General features: G+C 35.7%; 1 protein-coding gene across 1 annotated transcript in view; it reads left to right on the top strand.

Annotated features, from left to right (window-relative positions):
* Positions 1–14,245, top strand: part of LOC122792225 (CUB and sushi domain-containing protein 1-like) — a 3,080,606-nt gene that overhangs the window by 713,525 nt on the left and 2,352,836 nt on the right. Inside the window, exon 10 of the mRNA XM_044059969.1 lies at positions 5,808–6,002. Coding sequence (XP_043915904.1) covers positions 5,808–6,002 — 195 coding nt within the window. The remainder of the gene's footprint in view (positions 1–5,807; positions 6,003–14,245) is intronic.

Genomic DNA, 14,245 nt, shown 5'->3' with positions numbered 1-14,245 from the left:
CCATCGGGAAGAAGTACAGAACTAACTCAAAAAATAAGCCACCCTGGTGGAATCTCGAAATCAGTAGGCTGTATAACAAAAGGAAGAAAATCATGGCAAAAATTAGGAGGTGCAGCACCCAGCAGGATAAAAGCACTCTCATCAAACTAAATAAACATCTGAGAGGACAAATAAAGTCTACCAAAGCCAAATTTGAGGTAAATTTGGCCTCCCAGGCCAAGCACACCCACAAGGCATTCTTTAGCTATGTTGGCAACCTCAAAGGCAATACACAATTGTGTGCAGAGCTCATTGTAAATGGAGCCACCTATACTGAGCCAGAAGATATAGCAAACCTACTGGCTGATAATTTCAGCTCCAACTTTACCCCTCTCTCCACCTCAGCCTTCCCTCAGGAAATACAGTCAAGTATAACTCCCCCTGCTATCACTAGGGAACAAGTTCTTAATGCTCTCTCTAAGGCTAAAAACACTGCATAAATGGGCCCAGACAGTATCCCAGGATGCCTTCTAAATAGCATGAAACATGACCTATCAGGGCCTCTGGAATTGCTATTTAACTATAGCCTCCAAACAGGCTTCATGCTGCATGAATGAAGAACAGCAACTGTCTTCCCTCTCAGCAAAGGTGGGCCATCTACAATCCCTGGAAACTACAGACCCATAAGTCTCATTAGTCTTATATATAAAGCCATGGAAAGAATTATCATGGAACTGATCAAGATATAGTAAACCTCCAGACACTGGAACCAACCCAGTTTAGTTTCATCAAGGGCAGATCATGCCTACTCAACCTGGTGGACTTCTTTGAGAAGGTCACCGAAGCAATGGATGTGGGCAAAATGATTCACACTGCCTACCTTGACCTGGCCAAGGCACTCTGGCATTGTTGACAAATTCATGAGGTTAGGTGCAAACTTGTATGTCACCCAGTGGATAGCCAACTGGCTTACAAATAGGACCCAGGAAGTTAGAATTGGGGAGTCCATCTCTACAAAGAGGCCTGTCATAAGTGGAGTCCCTCAGGGATCAGTCCATGGACTGCTTCTTTTTGGCATTTACTTCTCTGAAGTCAAGGCCAATATCAGTGGTCTCTGGCTGACTAAACTTGCAGATGATTGCAAATTAGAAGCTATCATTGAATCTCGCAATGACATAAATATTCTCCAGGCGGGGCTGAGAAAATCAAACAACTGGTGTCAGAGCCATGGACTAAAACTAAATGACAAGAAATGTATAATTCTATCCTTCTGGAATTCATCCACCCCTGGTAACTATCATATTGACAACACACCCCTTAGAGTTGACCCAGTAGTCAGGGACTCGGACTGACATAGATAGTAATCTAGCCTTTGACCATCACATGTCTATGCTGCACAACTTATAAACAAAGGTATGGCATCTAAGTCCAAGGAAGTCATTGTTCCACTGTATTCGGCATTCATCAGACCTATCACTGAGTACAGCGCTTCCTTTGGTATGTACCTAACCAGGCATATCCAACAACTGGAAAGTCCACAGAATAGCTAGAAGAGATTCCTATATCTGCTAAGTATTTCCAGATGTATGGAATAAATTATTTCCAGTTTCAAAATTATGCTATAAGAATATATGAATGATAGGGAATACATGCATGGTGAAAGCAAATTTGGTTTTTTGTAGGTCTTTGGACTGTAATCATTACTCTAAACTATGAAACTATTGTAACAAAATATGTTTACAGATACTTAGAACAAGCCAATTGTTAACTTCAAATTTTCTTTAAAAGTAATTGGGATGCATGAAGTGAGTCAGAGTATCTTGTGGGAAGTGCTACAATATGTGGTTCCAGGGATGCTACTGCATGCCATTTGGTCCATCTGTTTGAGCTGCAAGAGTCATATGTGCATTTGTAGAATCAAGTCAGATACATTCAAAGGGGTGAGCTGCATTTTATCGCCTTTTTTTCCTCATTGCAGCTGATTATCACCTAACTCTAGGACTCTCCTCAACCACCGGGTCTACTGGACTACGTTTGACCTATGCTCATGGCCATTGAGGAGACTGGACAATTGGGGCAGCATAATATTTTTCTTTCCCCTAATTTCTCATCCTCTGCAAGCTGTCATAAGGTCCAGGCTGAACATTCAAAGGGGTGTGCCACCATACCATCCCAGGATCGTCTAATGACATTTCTGTCAGGATATATACACCCACCCAGGATCATCTGATGATAATTCTGTCAGGATGTACACATCCACCATCTCCTCCCTTCCCTGTTTCAGTGCCTTTGTCATCTGAGACACTTTTTGAACCCCAGTCACCCAAGCCATAGTCAGTGCTTTATCTCAGTATGCCATGGCACTGTCTGCTCCACTTCATGTTTATGATTTTAAGGGGCAAAATGCCATGACATACTTAAGGTTTGCAGAGTATCAATTTTGGAGTTTTAATTTCCATTTGCAGATGATGCCTTTTGGCCTCACAAGTCTCTTGGCACATAATGGAGCAGTTTTTTTACTTATACGGTGTAGCTGGGAAAATAATCAGTACCGTCAAATAAGGAGTCGGAGGTTCTATTCTGGAAGGAGTGAATTACTCTCTGTGAGGGAGAAGCAGTTTCCTCAAGTGAGATGTCCAAGTACCCTGGCATCCTACTCATGAGGGAAGGTAGAGTGGATCAGGAACTGACCAGTTGATTGCTGCAATTGCAGCAATACTGTAGATGTTGTACTCAATTGTGGATGTGGAACAAGACCTGTGTCCTAGGATGAATTCATACTGTATCCTTAGTTGCCAGAGACAAACATACTGAAGCATACTAGGCCCAAGTCAGACCTCTCATGCTCCACTGGACACTTCCCTAATCCCTGATATTGTCCCTGTTACACAACCCTTTGTGGTATACCACTGAACCATGCACATACCCAGTGCTTCAGTCTTAGTCCACCTCCCAATATCTCCTGATTTCCTATCAGCTTCAGTGTATATCAGAGTAAAAGGCATCGTTGAACTCCATGTATACTGTACCTGTTCTCCCCTATCGAGTTCACCTGTAAGCTGGTCATCAACCTAAGTCAGGTATAATCAACAGCAGTTTCTGGCCGTAAGCACATGTTGACTGCTGTCCTGGAGATTGTTGCTCTTCAAAAATGTTATCATCATCCCCCTTGGGATTTCTAGTTGACTGTTTTCTGCTACTAATGTAAAACTAATAGGCCTGTTTTTTCCATATTTCTTCTGCCCTCTGCCTTGTACAACACCTGCTGTCCACTAGTGCATCTGCACTAGCCAGTGACCTACTGAATATCTCCATTTGGGTGTCTCTCACCACACTAGCCAGATCTCTGAGGATTCTAGGAAGCAGGCCTTCTAGTCCCTGTGCTTTATCATCCCTAAGAGCGGCCAGTTACATTCAAACCTCCTCACTATCTATTCTTTATGACAGGATTAACTTATAAATAAATTACACAAGGAAGATTAAAGCATGAAATAAAATGTTTGTCATTCTATGATCTGTATAAAATCCGCTTAACTCATACAGTTATTCAAAATCAGTGGTTGATGCAGAGAAAAAAACATGAGTGGTTTTCACTTAATGCTTAACTATGTATGCTTGACATCATATGACAAACATTAAATTCAAGAAAAAAAAAATCATAATGCTAAATCATTAAATGTGTTTATAGTATTACTGAGCTTCTGAGAAAGATGGCCTCTCAGTATAAATCCCAGTAAGAATTAGGTTAGCCTTCACTGCTGGCAATATTTTTTTTAGGTATGCAGATTAAAAATTGGGATTTACCAATGCTCTTGGACATTTAAACCCCAAAAGTATTACAGACATTTCTTATGGCAGATTGGCAGACATGGTACTTAACTCACTAACTGGTGACTTTTACTACTGGCATGGGTCTGGGTGTTATTCCCGGGCATGTAGTGCTCGCATCCTTTACTATTTTTGGTCAACAAACTCTTACAGACTTGAAGATATTTTATGCTGTGTCTATTTAAAAGAACAATGAGTAGGTGCTAATTAAACATTGATTTTCGGTCAGCCTCTTTCTTTAGTGGTAAAGTGTTTTGAATACTACTTACTTCATTTTAGAAAACAACAAAATTCAAGATGCATTAACTTACACCTTTTTTTGGAATGGATTTTTCCTGGTAGTTCTACCATAACAAGTATTTTGAGCTTTTATTACCTGGTAAGCTTGGAAATGGGTAACAGTTTTTTTTTTTAGTTGTGACATATTTGGGCCTAAGCTGTTTGTCATGCTTCTATATGATACCATCTTGTTCAGTCTTGCAAGCTATAGAGCTAACACACAAACAGTAAAATGGATCTAAGTATGGTTAACTGGTAGGAGACAATGGATACAAGTAGTGCAGGAACAATCTATCCAACTTTCTTTACAATATGGAGACAGAGTACCATGGCACTCTGTATTAAGAGTAACAGCTGTCCAAATATCCAGATGATTGCAGAAAACTGGGGTCCACATTCACAACAGTGGTTGTCAATAAGTTAATAGTTAGCTTTCCAGGATTAGAAACTGGGACAGTTGGTAATTTCTCAGGTTTATTGTTAGCAAGTGTAAGATTGTGTCATTTCATAAACCTGAGATTGTTAATACAATTTGTCTTCATGGCCAGGTGAGACTTTAATAATTGTTCAGACTGACTAGGGATCATTTAGCAAGGACAATGAAGCAATTTTCCTTCCTTGATTTAATGTCTCTCAGTGGTTATATCTATGAAAAATGTTGTCATTGTTGTTGATAACAACCTGATATTTCATGACCATGAATCATGTATACAGCTTGTGCTTTCAGGTTACTGGGTATAATTTGGGATCTGTGTACAGGCACTTTACTGGACCCATCCTGAGATATAACTCCTTCTGCACTCCCAGTCAAGAAGGTATCAGGTCTTTATAGAGATTTACCAGGAAGTATAATTTTTGTGTAACTTGACTTATTTGGACAGATTCCTCAGAGTAAACTTTTATAGTGTTGATTATTAAGGGATATACTGTCCTAAAGGGAACCAGTTTACAGGACTTAATGGGCCTAGAAACTCAATTTGTTTTTGTCTTGTTTTGTTAAGACAAAACATTAATTTCATCATTTTGATGAGCAACACTAAAAACACAGACAAGTACACAAATAGGTATCATCTATGTAATGGAGTCGGTTTCCAGATACAAAGAGAGCTTGTCCATATTTAAATCAAAAGGACTTTGCGTTTTTTGGGGTTGACCTTTGGATGTAAACAAAAGTGAAGGCAAATATAGGCTCTTGTGAAAAATTCTGTTTTAAACAGATTAGTTTAAGAATTTAAAAGAAGTTGTTGCATTCTGAATTTGTCACTTACACTGGGAATAAAACATTACCTTCCATAATTTTTATTTCAGCTTGTAATATTACTGGGATTATAATAATTCTAACTGACAACACAATCTGTCCTTCTACAACTTTTATTTCAGTGCGTAAAGTTTATTAAAGTGTTACTGTCTTGATAATAAGATACTGTCTTGATTTTGAACTTTCTTCTTGGCAAGAGTTTGTACAAATCTGTTATATCTATTACCGGAGGTTATACCTTCTTATAATTTTCATTTAAATTTAGTATCTATCAGTTACAGGTAGGTGACAAATTCATATTTATTTAAATATATCAGTCCTTTGTTTTCTCCATTTTTGTATGTATCCAGGCTGATGGTGTTGTCAGTCTGAGTATAATAATTAGAGTTATTATAATTCTGCTATTCCTTGCTACTAACCTGTTAAATAAACAGAATTATAGTAATTATGCTTTGTATTGCAGCATTCAGGCACAATGAATGTCCAGACCCTGGTGTACCTGTAAATGGCAAGAGATTTGGGGAAAGCTTGCAGCTTGGAAGTTCTGTATCATTTCTCTGTGAAGAAGGATTCATTAAAACACATGGATCAGAGACCATTACCTGTATCCTTAAAGATGGAAGTGTCGTGTGGAATAATGCTTTACCAAGATGTGAAGGTAAAAATTAAAAAAAAAAAAAAAAAACTTTTATATTAGTGCTGTCAGTTGTCTAGCATGCAATTTATATATGTTCAAAATGTCTTTGTACTATTCTCAGAAAATTAAAATTCATGAAAGAACAGAATTCTAATTTAGACACTTCTTCCACAAGGCAGTCTTTGTTCTTCCTGTGAAAAAAAAAGTCAGGGTCTGTACGTCTTGAAAACAAGAAAATATTTTCAAGGAGGAAAATCTCAAATGCTTATTTGACACAAATATGCATTCAGCACTGCCTGACTGACAGTTATAATTAGTCGAATTAGCACTTATATCAGACACAAATATGCACACATCCATAGATGTCAGAAACATCTTTGGTGTTTGCCTTTGAGATGGCCAACAATTTTTCTAATACTGTGAAATCATGCTCTTATGTAACCAATAAAACAGTATTCTAGTAGAAGCTGCACAACTCTGGATTTTGCTTTATTTTCCCTGTCTGACATTTATACTGCTGGCTTTCATGGAAAGCTTTGAATGCGTGTACATGTTTGCATACTACTAAGCATGCGTATATCATTTATATACAGGATCCACACTCATTTAAGAAGAGGTAAATGTTGACGTGTTTTATTTTTGTTTTCCTTTTTGTTCTTTTTATTTAAGTGTGAGTGCTGTGTGATAATGAGTGAGTGGAATGAACATTATGAGATGGTCTGGCCCCGGTCTATCCTATATGTAGGGAGTGTCAGAATAAGCTCCAACTCTGCTGTGGCCCTGAACCGTGTTAACAGATGATCACAGATTGAATGAATGAATGCATGCTTTATTGTTATTATTAATGCAAGGGTGTGTCTTAGAATAATTTAACATAATATAAAAGGTATAAATCGATGGCATCCCTGTTGCTCTTTTTCCTATTGCATTTTAAATGTTTTGATTAATGAACTGGATAAAGGTCACTGTTACTGTGGGAAAAAGAGAGGTATAAACAGTAAGTTCAATGGGGTGATCATGATTTCACCCAAAGCCTTAACGTCTAGTAATGTATTTATAAACAATTTGTGTTTACATTTAGATCTTGTAGCATGAAGGTTTACTCAAGTTAACAGAGCAGTGCGGTGTGACAGTACTTCTATTTTACAAGATGATAATAATGTGTTGTCAGTTTATATAAAGAACATACTTAAAGCTCCATGTTACCTTTTAACCTTCACTGTGAGAATGCTATGCTGGTCTGTCTAAGGTTTGAATTCCTATATGGTTTTCTAAGCATTGTGAATTCATATTTTAGGAAAAAGTTGATTTTTACAAAATAGAACTAATTTCTATTTTTGAAGCATGCACTGTTTGTTCATTCTCAAGTCAGTTTTGTCATAAGTTGCAGTATAATAATGTTGATTCACGTGTAGGAAGTCAACAAAAATGACAGAAATGCAGAAATAGACAAGGAATCCATGCTGTATGAGAGCAGTGGATTACTTTCAACTCCTGCATAAATATTAAAATGATTACAGTGTTCTTGGCAGTAGTATCATATATTTTTATTTTCCAGACACTGTTTGCAAATTTAGTGGGTAACCACCAAAAACAAACAGAGGAATTTATTACTACACAGAAGTTTGTAGTCAGGTTAGCAAGGAAACCCTTGACCCCCCCCCCCCATTAAGTTGATTTGTAATCATCAGCAAACTCTTTATCAAAATGAATGTGAAATACCAGCATTAGTATTTTTAACAGGGTGCAAGCCCCTTACACCCCACATGAGAAACCTTTTTCTGCACTTCTCTGACTACATATCTACACACACTCACACACACACACAGACACACACACACACACACACACACACACACACACACACACACACACACACACACACACACATGCACACATACACACACACACTTGCGCGCACACACACACACACACACACACACACACACACACACACACACACACACACACATACACAGTATAGATAGATAAATAGATAGACATGTATGATATTAAATGTTTTGCCATTTCACAGATGTATCAAATGATGACATTTTGAGAAAATTTGTCAGTGGTATAGTTGGTCAAATTGTGTGACAGCTGAATTTTAGGAGCTTGGCCGTTACATAATTCCATTTTTCTTGATTGTGTAACCATGTAGTTGCTTTGTTTAAGTTTTAGGGGTATAGTGGTGGAGCCCACACATTGGCGGGCTGGGGGGCCAAGCAAAGCCCAACCATCTGAAATAAAAACTGTCTCTTGATTGGTGATTGCAACTGTAACTTTTTTTTTTATTTCCCTAATCCCCATTACCACGCAATCTTACACTAGCTTACATTAACCTATTGACTGCCAGTCAACAAATACTCTAACATTAAAAAATTATCCTTCGGATTCAACTAAACAGTAATTCAGCCATGTGTATTGGTTTCCCCTACACAAGGATGACCTATCACTGACCCTGGGAACAATAGACTATTTTTAACATATTGGAACTTTATGGAATACACAAAAAGTGAGATGTATGGCCTACAATGCCATGATCTTGTCTACTAAATATAGTGGACTTCCTTGAGAAGGTAATTAAAGAAAATGGCCAGTTGGTATATCTTGCCTGGCTCTAGCTGAGGTCTGTGTTTCTATCCCATAATATTGGCAAAGTCAACCACTTAAATAATAGCCCTTATGTAACCTGCTGGATAGCTAACTGGCTCCAGGACCAAACCCAATTTACAGGGTTTGTGGAACAGCTTCCTCAAAAAATGCTTGCCAAAGTGGCATCCTACAAGGTACCATATTAGATCCAATTCTTTTTAGCAGTGTATACTTTGGTGATGTCCAAGTTTATATCTATGGTCTAAGTTTGCAGACATACTCATGACTGTCATTGACTCTGTAGCTGATACTCATACCATGCAAGAAGACCTAACCCATAGTAGTTTCTGGTATCAAGACCATGGACTAAAGTTGATTGCAAAAATTGCAGTATCTTACTCCTGGGAAAAAAAGAATACCCCTACACCTACAATAGAAATGCTACCTCTTTCAAAGCTGATGCCATCATTACATATTTAGAGCCACTTATGGACAATGGCTTCTGTTGTGACCACCCTGTATCAGCTTTTGTTAAGAAGTCTTTCCTCTTAACCCAACTAATTATTAAATGTTTATCATCCAGATTTAAGTAAGTTATTATCCCTCACAGTATCAGTGGTGTAACACTGATCTTTGTGCAGAAAGCCGTGGGTTTTATTCCCACATCAGGTAGATGTTTGCTGACAATGCAGCATAGTGCAATAGGGGCACTGCACTTCTGAGTGTGTCATCCTTCTAACATTAAAGTGAGGTACCACCAGCTTGAATTAGTGGTAGCTCAGGTGGATGTAAAATAATCCATCACACCTGTGAAAAAGAGTAGGGGTCCTTTATTTGTATACAAAAGTATTAAAATAACTCTTATTTACAAAATATTTACAAGTGAATACATACATATACATGTATAGACACACATCTATTTACACATTCTTACAAAATTTCATCCCTGATAGACTCCCACTCCTTTTCCATAACCACCATCTGATTTTACTTAATATTGTTCCTAAATTCTATTTATCATTACACATAATTTAATTTATTCATTCATTCCATATAACCCATACAATATAAAATAACTTTTAATCATTCTTTTAACCTTCTTTACTTCTGTTCTTATAACATCCATATTTAATCATATCCATGTTTATTTTATCCACATTTATATTTTTTTAATTTATCCACTTTAACACGTTGTACAAATTTTAATGAAGCAGCACATACCACTGGGTAACCATAAACCTCCTTTATTTACATACAGAACTCTTCTTTTTACTTAGTTTAATTTAGAATCCCATATAAATTTAAAATTATCTGCGATTCCTTTTCAAATACTGTTGGAAAAATAAATACACTTGCTAATTATGCTTTTTTCCATCACTATTGAATTTATTAAATAAGCCTTTTTTCTGAATGATAATTTTTATGTTCTCCAGAAAAAAAAAACAGCTTTGTTTTAGCTCTTCTATTATTTTTTCCCATTGAATTCTACTTACATCTTTATTTCACAGTTTTATACCTAACAGAAATTTAATTCATTGTAAAATATATACCCCCCCCCCACATCAGCTAAACCCTTGCTTTTATCTTTATTTAAAGCCACCTCTATTATATCTAGGCACCCATTTGTGTAGAGTTTTACTACTTTTATCCAAATTTAGTTTTTTGTAATTATTATAATGTCATCTGCATATGTTAACAGAACTGGAATTCTTAACCCTTCAGGTGTTATATACCCCGCATTCTTCATTTTGTAATTTATTTCACATGCTTTCACATTCATAACTAATGCAAAGAGAATATAACTCATTGTTATCTCTGTCTTACACCAGTCTTCATATGTACCTCTTAGCTTAACCAGACATTTACAAGTATTTTAATTTTATTATACTATACACTGGCATACATAATTTCCTAACTTTCTCACTTATATTATATTTTTTTTCAGTATTACCTGTAAAACTCCATGACCCAGTTGTGTCAAATATCTTATTAAGGTCTACTATCATGATTTTTGCTTCTTCTTTTATGTTCATATCATTTATAATTACTAAATCTTCCTATGCATAGTTATGTTCTTTTATATTTTATTTCTCTACTTGTCTCACATCATATTGCCACTGTAAGAAGACTTTTTTTTATATTTTTTCTTAAATATCATTTACCATTCAGATCAATTTTTTATAAAATGTTATCATAGTAATATGATCTTTCTAGAACTGTATTACTAATCTCTTTCCATCTTTGCTCCATGCTTTCTCCTTTATTTTTTTTTTATTCCTTTAACAATTTTATATATTCCTTGTTGCAAGATGATCAGAAAATTCTGTTTCAATGACCTCCCTTTCTCCTATAAATAAACTTTCTGATACTAAAAAATAATCTATTTCAGTTCAATAAATACCCCTTTTGTAAGTCCATGAATTTTTGTCCCAAAATTTTAACATACCACATCTTACAAGTTCTAACACGTTTCTTATATCATTTCCTTTCTTTTGATGCTTGCCTCTTAAATCACAATTAGTGTCTCCTCTTATTTTATTCATTGACATTTGATTACCAGGAAAGTATGACTGGGTAGAAGTCCACTTACAGTAAAGGCCCAGAGGGAAAGCTCCAAATTATTACAAAAGATTTTAAGAAAAATATTTTTTTCCTCTTCAAAAATAAAACAAAGGCATCTGCAGTTTAAATAATTATAACAAATTAGACATAATATAAAAACATTGGTTAAGTATTGATACAAGATATACGACAATCAATTAATATTTAGAGAAATTTTAGGCTTTTTGTAGAAATTGTAAGTTACTCTAATACAAATAGGAATTGCAATATGAAGTGAGGAAAAATCAGGCTTATGATATATTTAGAGAGAGTCAGGGAAGAGAATTAGATAGCAGTAAGCTACTATGTGAAGAAGAGAAAGTAGGGAGGTATAAGGAATGAAAAGGCACTTGTTCACATTTAGGGATATAGTTTATCCTGGTTTTTAGCAAGAACAGAACCAGATTTTGGATAGGAATTCTTTCAGAGTTAGTTTGAAAGATGGAGGGAGGGTGTAAACCTTAGGGATACAGGTAAGGAGTTTCAGGCCTTAGCAACTTTGTTCAAGTACAGACAATGCCCAGCAGATTTGCTAATTTTGTAGACAGGTCTTTTAGGTCATTGGATCACAATGATCGACTGGGGACATTGTTGTCTATATTGTTTAGTGATGGAAAGGCAGATGGATGCTGGATAATTTTGTAGGTATAAGAAGCTGTGTATATGTTAGTAGATGTGGCAGTTATAACCAACTAAGGCTTTTCAGTGCTATACAGTGGAGGGTTTTAAAAGTGGTATGTCCTGCAAATTTAGCAACTTTGTTATAGCATTGTTCAAGTTTTAATTTTGTTGAAGTCTGGAGGTTAGTAAGGATAGGATTGCTGTACAGAAGAGTGGGGAAGAGATACAATAAGTAGTGGCAAATCCAGTTTTACTTGCATTGGTGAGAAAGTTTTTGGCTCTGTAAAGCATCATTAGTTTTTGATCAGTTTTTCTTGTGCAATTTTGTATATGCAGGTTATGTATGTGTTTTGTATATGCATCATATAATATTTATATTTATCAATGCATTGTCTAAAATCTGATGAAATGAGCTTTGTCTTTCCTTACAATTAGTATAAGTACAGAATGTTATAAATCTGTGTACTTGTTCTTTCCATTTTAAATCTGCAATTGTTAATCTTCCCATTTTTGCTAAAGTTACATCTAAAATCTTTATTATATTTCTACAGAATATGGCTATTCCAGAACATCTTTCATTTCCCAAATTCCAAATTATCTTTCCTCCCTATAGTTTCTCTGTTTGTAATCTTTCTTCCTTTGTTAAAAGTGCTGTGTCTTCTAATAGAATGACATCTACATCATATGTATCACGTCACTCCAAAATTCCTGGTCTTCTTGCTGCATTCTCATTACTATTTACATTCACAGAATTCTAAAATTTTAATTTTCCCCCTTTCCTTTAATTCATTGTTTCATAAGTTCATGGCTAATTACTAGGCTAGCTTTCTTAATAGAGCATGCTAAGCCTATCCAAATTCCTTCCCAAAGGTGAGAATCAAATACCTTAAAAATTATACCAAGCCCCAATCATTAGCTATATATATATATATATATATATATATATATATATATATATATATATATATATATATATTCATTTTCACACATTTTCTTTCTTTCTTTTCTTTTGTATTTATCCCTTTATGTATTATTTTTTGCTGTTGTTTACCCTTTTATCAAGAGAATACCTTTTGCCTCTTGCTACGTCCCAATCTATGTCATCACTTATTTCGGAACTTTTTTCTATGTCATCTTTATTATTTTTTCTCATCTACTTTTTCTTCTATTTCTACTGCTTCTAAAATGTCTTCTCTTTATTCTTTTCTTTTAACTTACTCTTATTTTCATTTATGTAATCCACCCATACATGCCCAGTTTTGTTACATTTATAACATTTCAATTCATATTTCCCCACAAATATAAAACTTTCTTTTATCACAGTTACTTATCAAATGTCCGTTTCCTTGTTATGCTAGGTATATGTATAATTTTTTATTTTTATATTTTTAACAAAAATTTACAATCCCAGCCACCAGTCATAAACCATTGCAATGTCTTGTAAGTATTTCTTTATAAAAAGCTTTCAAATGTCCTTTCAGAGTCGATCTTTCTACCTCTTTTCGAAATTTACATGAATTTTCGTTTTTGTTTCCATAAAGATTCTGTGGGTTAGTCTTTCTTTCATATTCTCCAAGAAAGTTTTCCATTGAGAAAGCAGTCTCTAATATAATGTCACATAATGTATCTTGGTTAATAAGTATAAATGCTCTTACCTCATGTGCATTTATACCAAGAGGAGTTATTAAATTGTCACAGACCATGTCTGTCCATTTCTTTGTCTTATTTGCTTTGAATCCTTACCATATAGTTCTGTTTTTCATTTTCTTCTGCTTTCTTCTCTTCTACTCCACTTTTGCCTCCTTTTACTTTCTCTGCATATGTTTTATTTTCCTTCTCAGTGCTAGTTTTCAGCATTGTCTCTGCACCCTCCTTTTGTATTTTCTCCATAATGCCCACCAGGAAACATCTCCTTCATTTTTGGGTTCACTCTGCACCACCATTTCTTTAAGCAAATCATCCTGCAGTCCTGCTGACTGGAGGGTTATAATTATGCATTCATCATTTGCTGACTCATCTCCATCAAAAAGATTTCTTTGAAACTTTACCTCAAAATCCTGCACACTTTCTCAAGTCTTGATGTTTGCTTTCTCCTTCATTTCTTTCACCACTCCATCTGCCTCCCTGTTTCTCTGGGCCACCTCTGCACCTGGAATGGAAAGAAGAAGTGCTCCTCCAAAATGGGTTTCTCTCGCAACAATGACGAGTAGGGAAAGTTCCCTGTTGTCCTGGCCAAATTGCCCCTAGTAGTATAAATTACCAGCTCGGGTCTCCTCTAAAAAGAGTTCACTAGCCTAGTAGAGCTAATCCCATCAACAAAGGCTAAATAAACAAAATTAAATGTTCTTTCCTAATCAGGCCCATAGTAGAGGACTAATTATTATACAGAGCATTTACAAGCACTATCAGTTTATTCTGATTGCTTTGTAGTGAACCTTTGCTTGGCC

This window comes from Protopterus annectens, chromosome 1.part2, assembly GCF_019279795.1.
Source record: "Protopterus annectens isolate FY-2018-M chromosome 1.part2, PAN1.0, whole genome shotgun sequence".
Classification (NCBI taxonomy): Eukaryota; Metazoa; Chordata; order Ceratodontiformes; family Protopteridae; genus Protopterus; species Protopterus annectens.
This window is presented reverse-complemented; position numbering and strand designations above follow the sequence as displayed.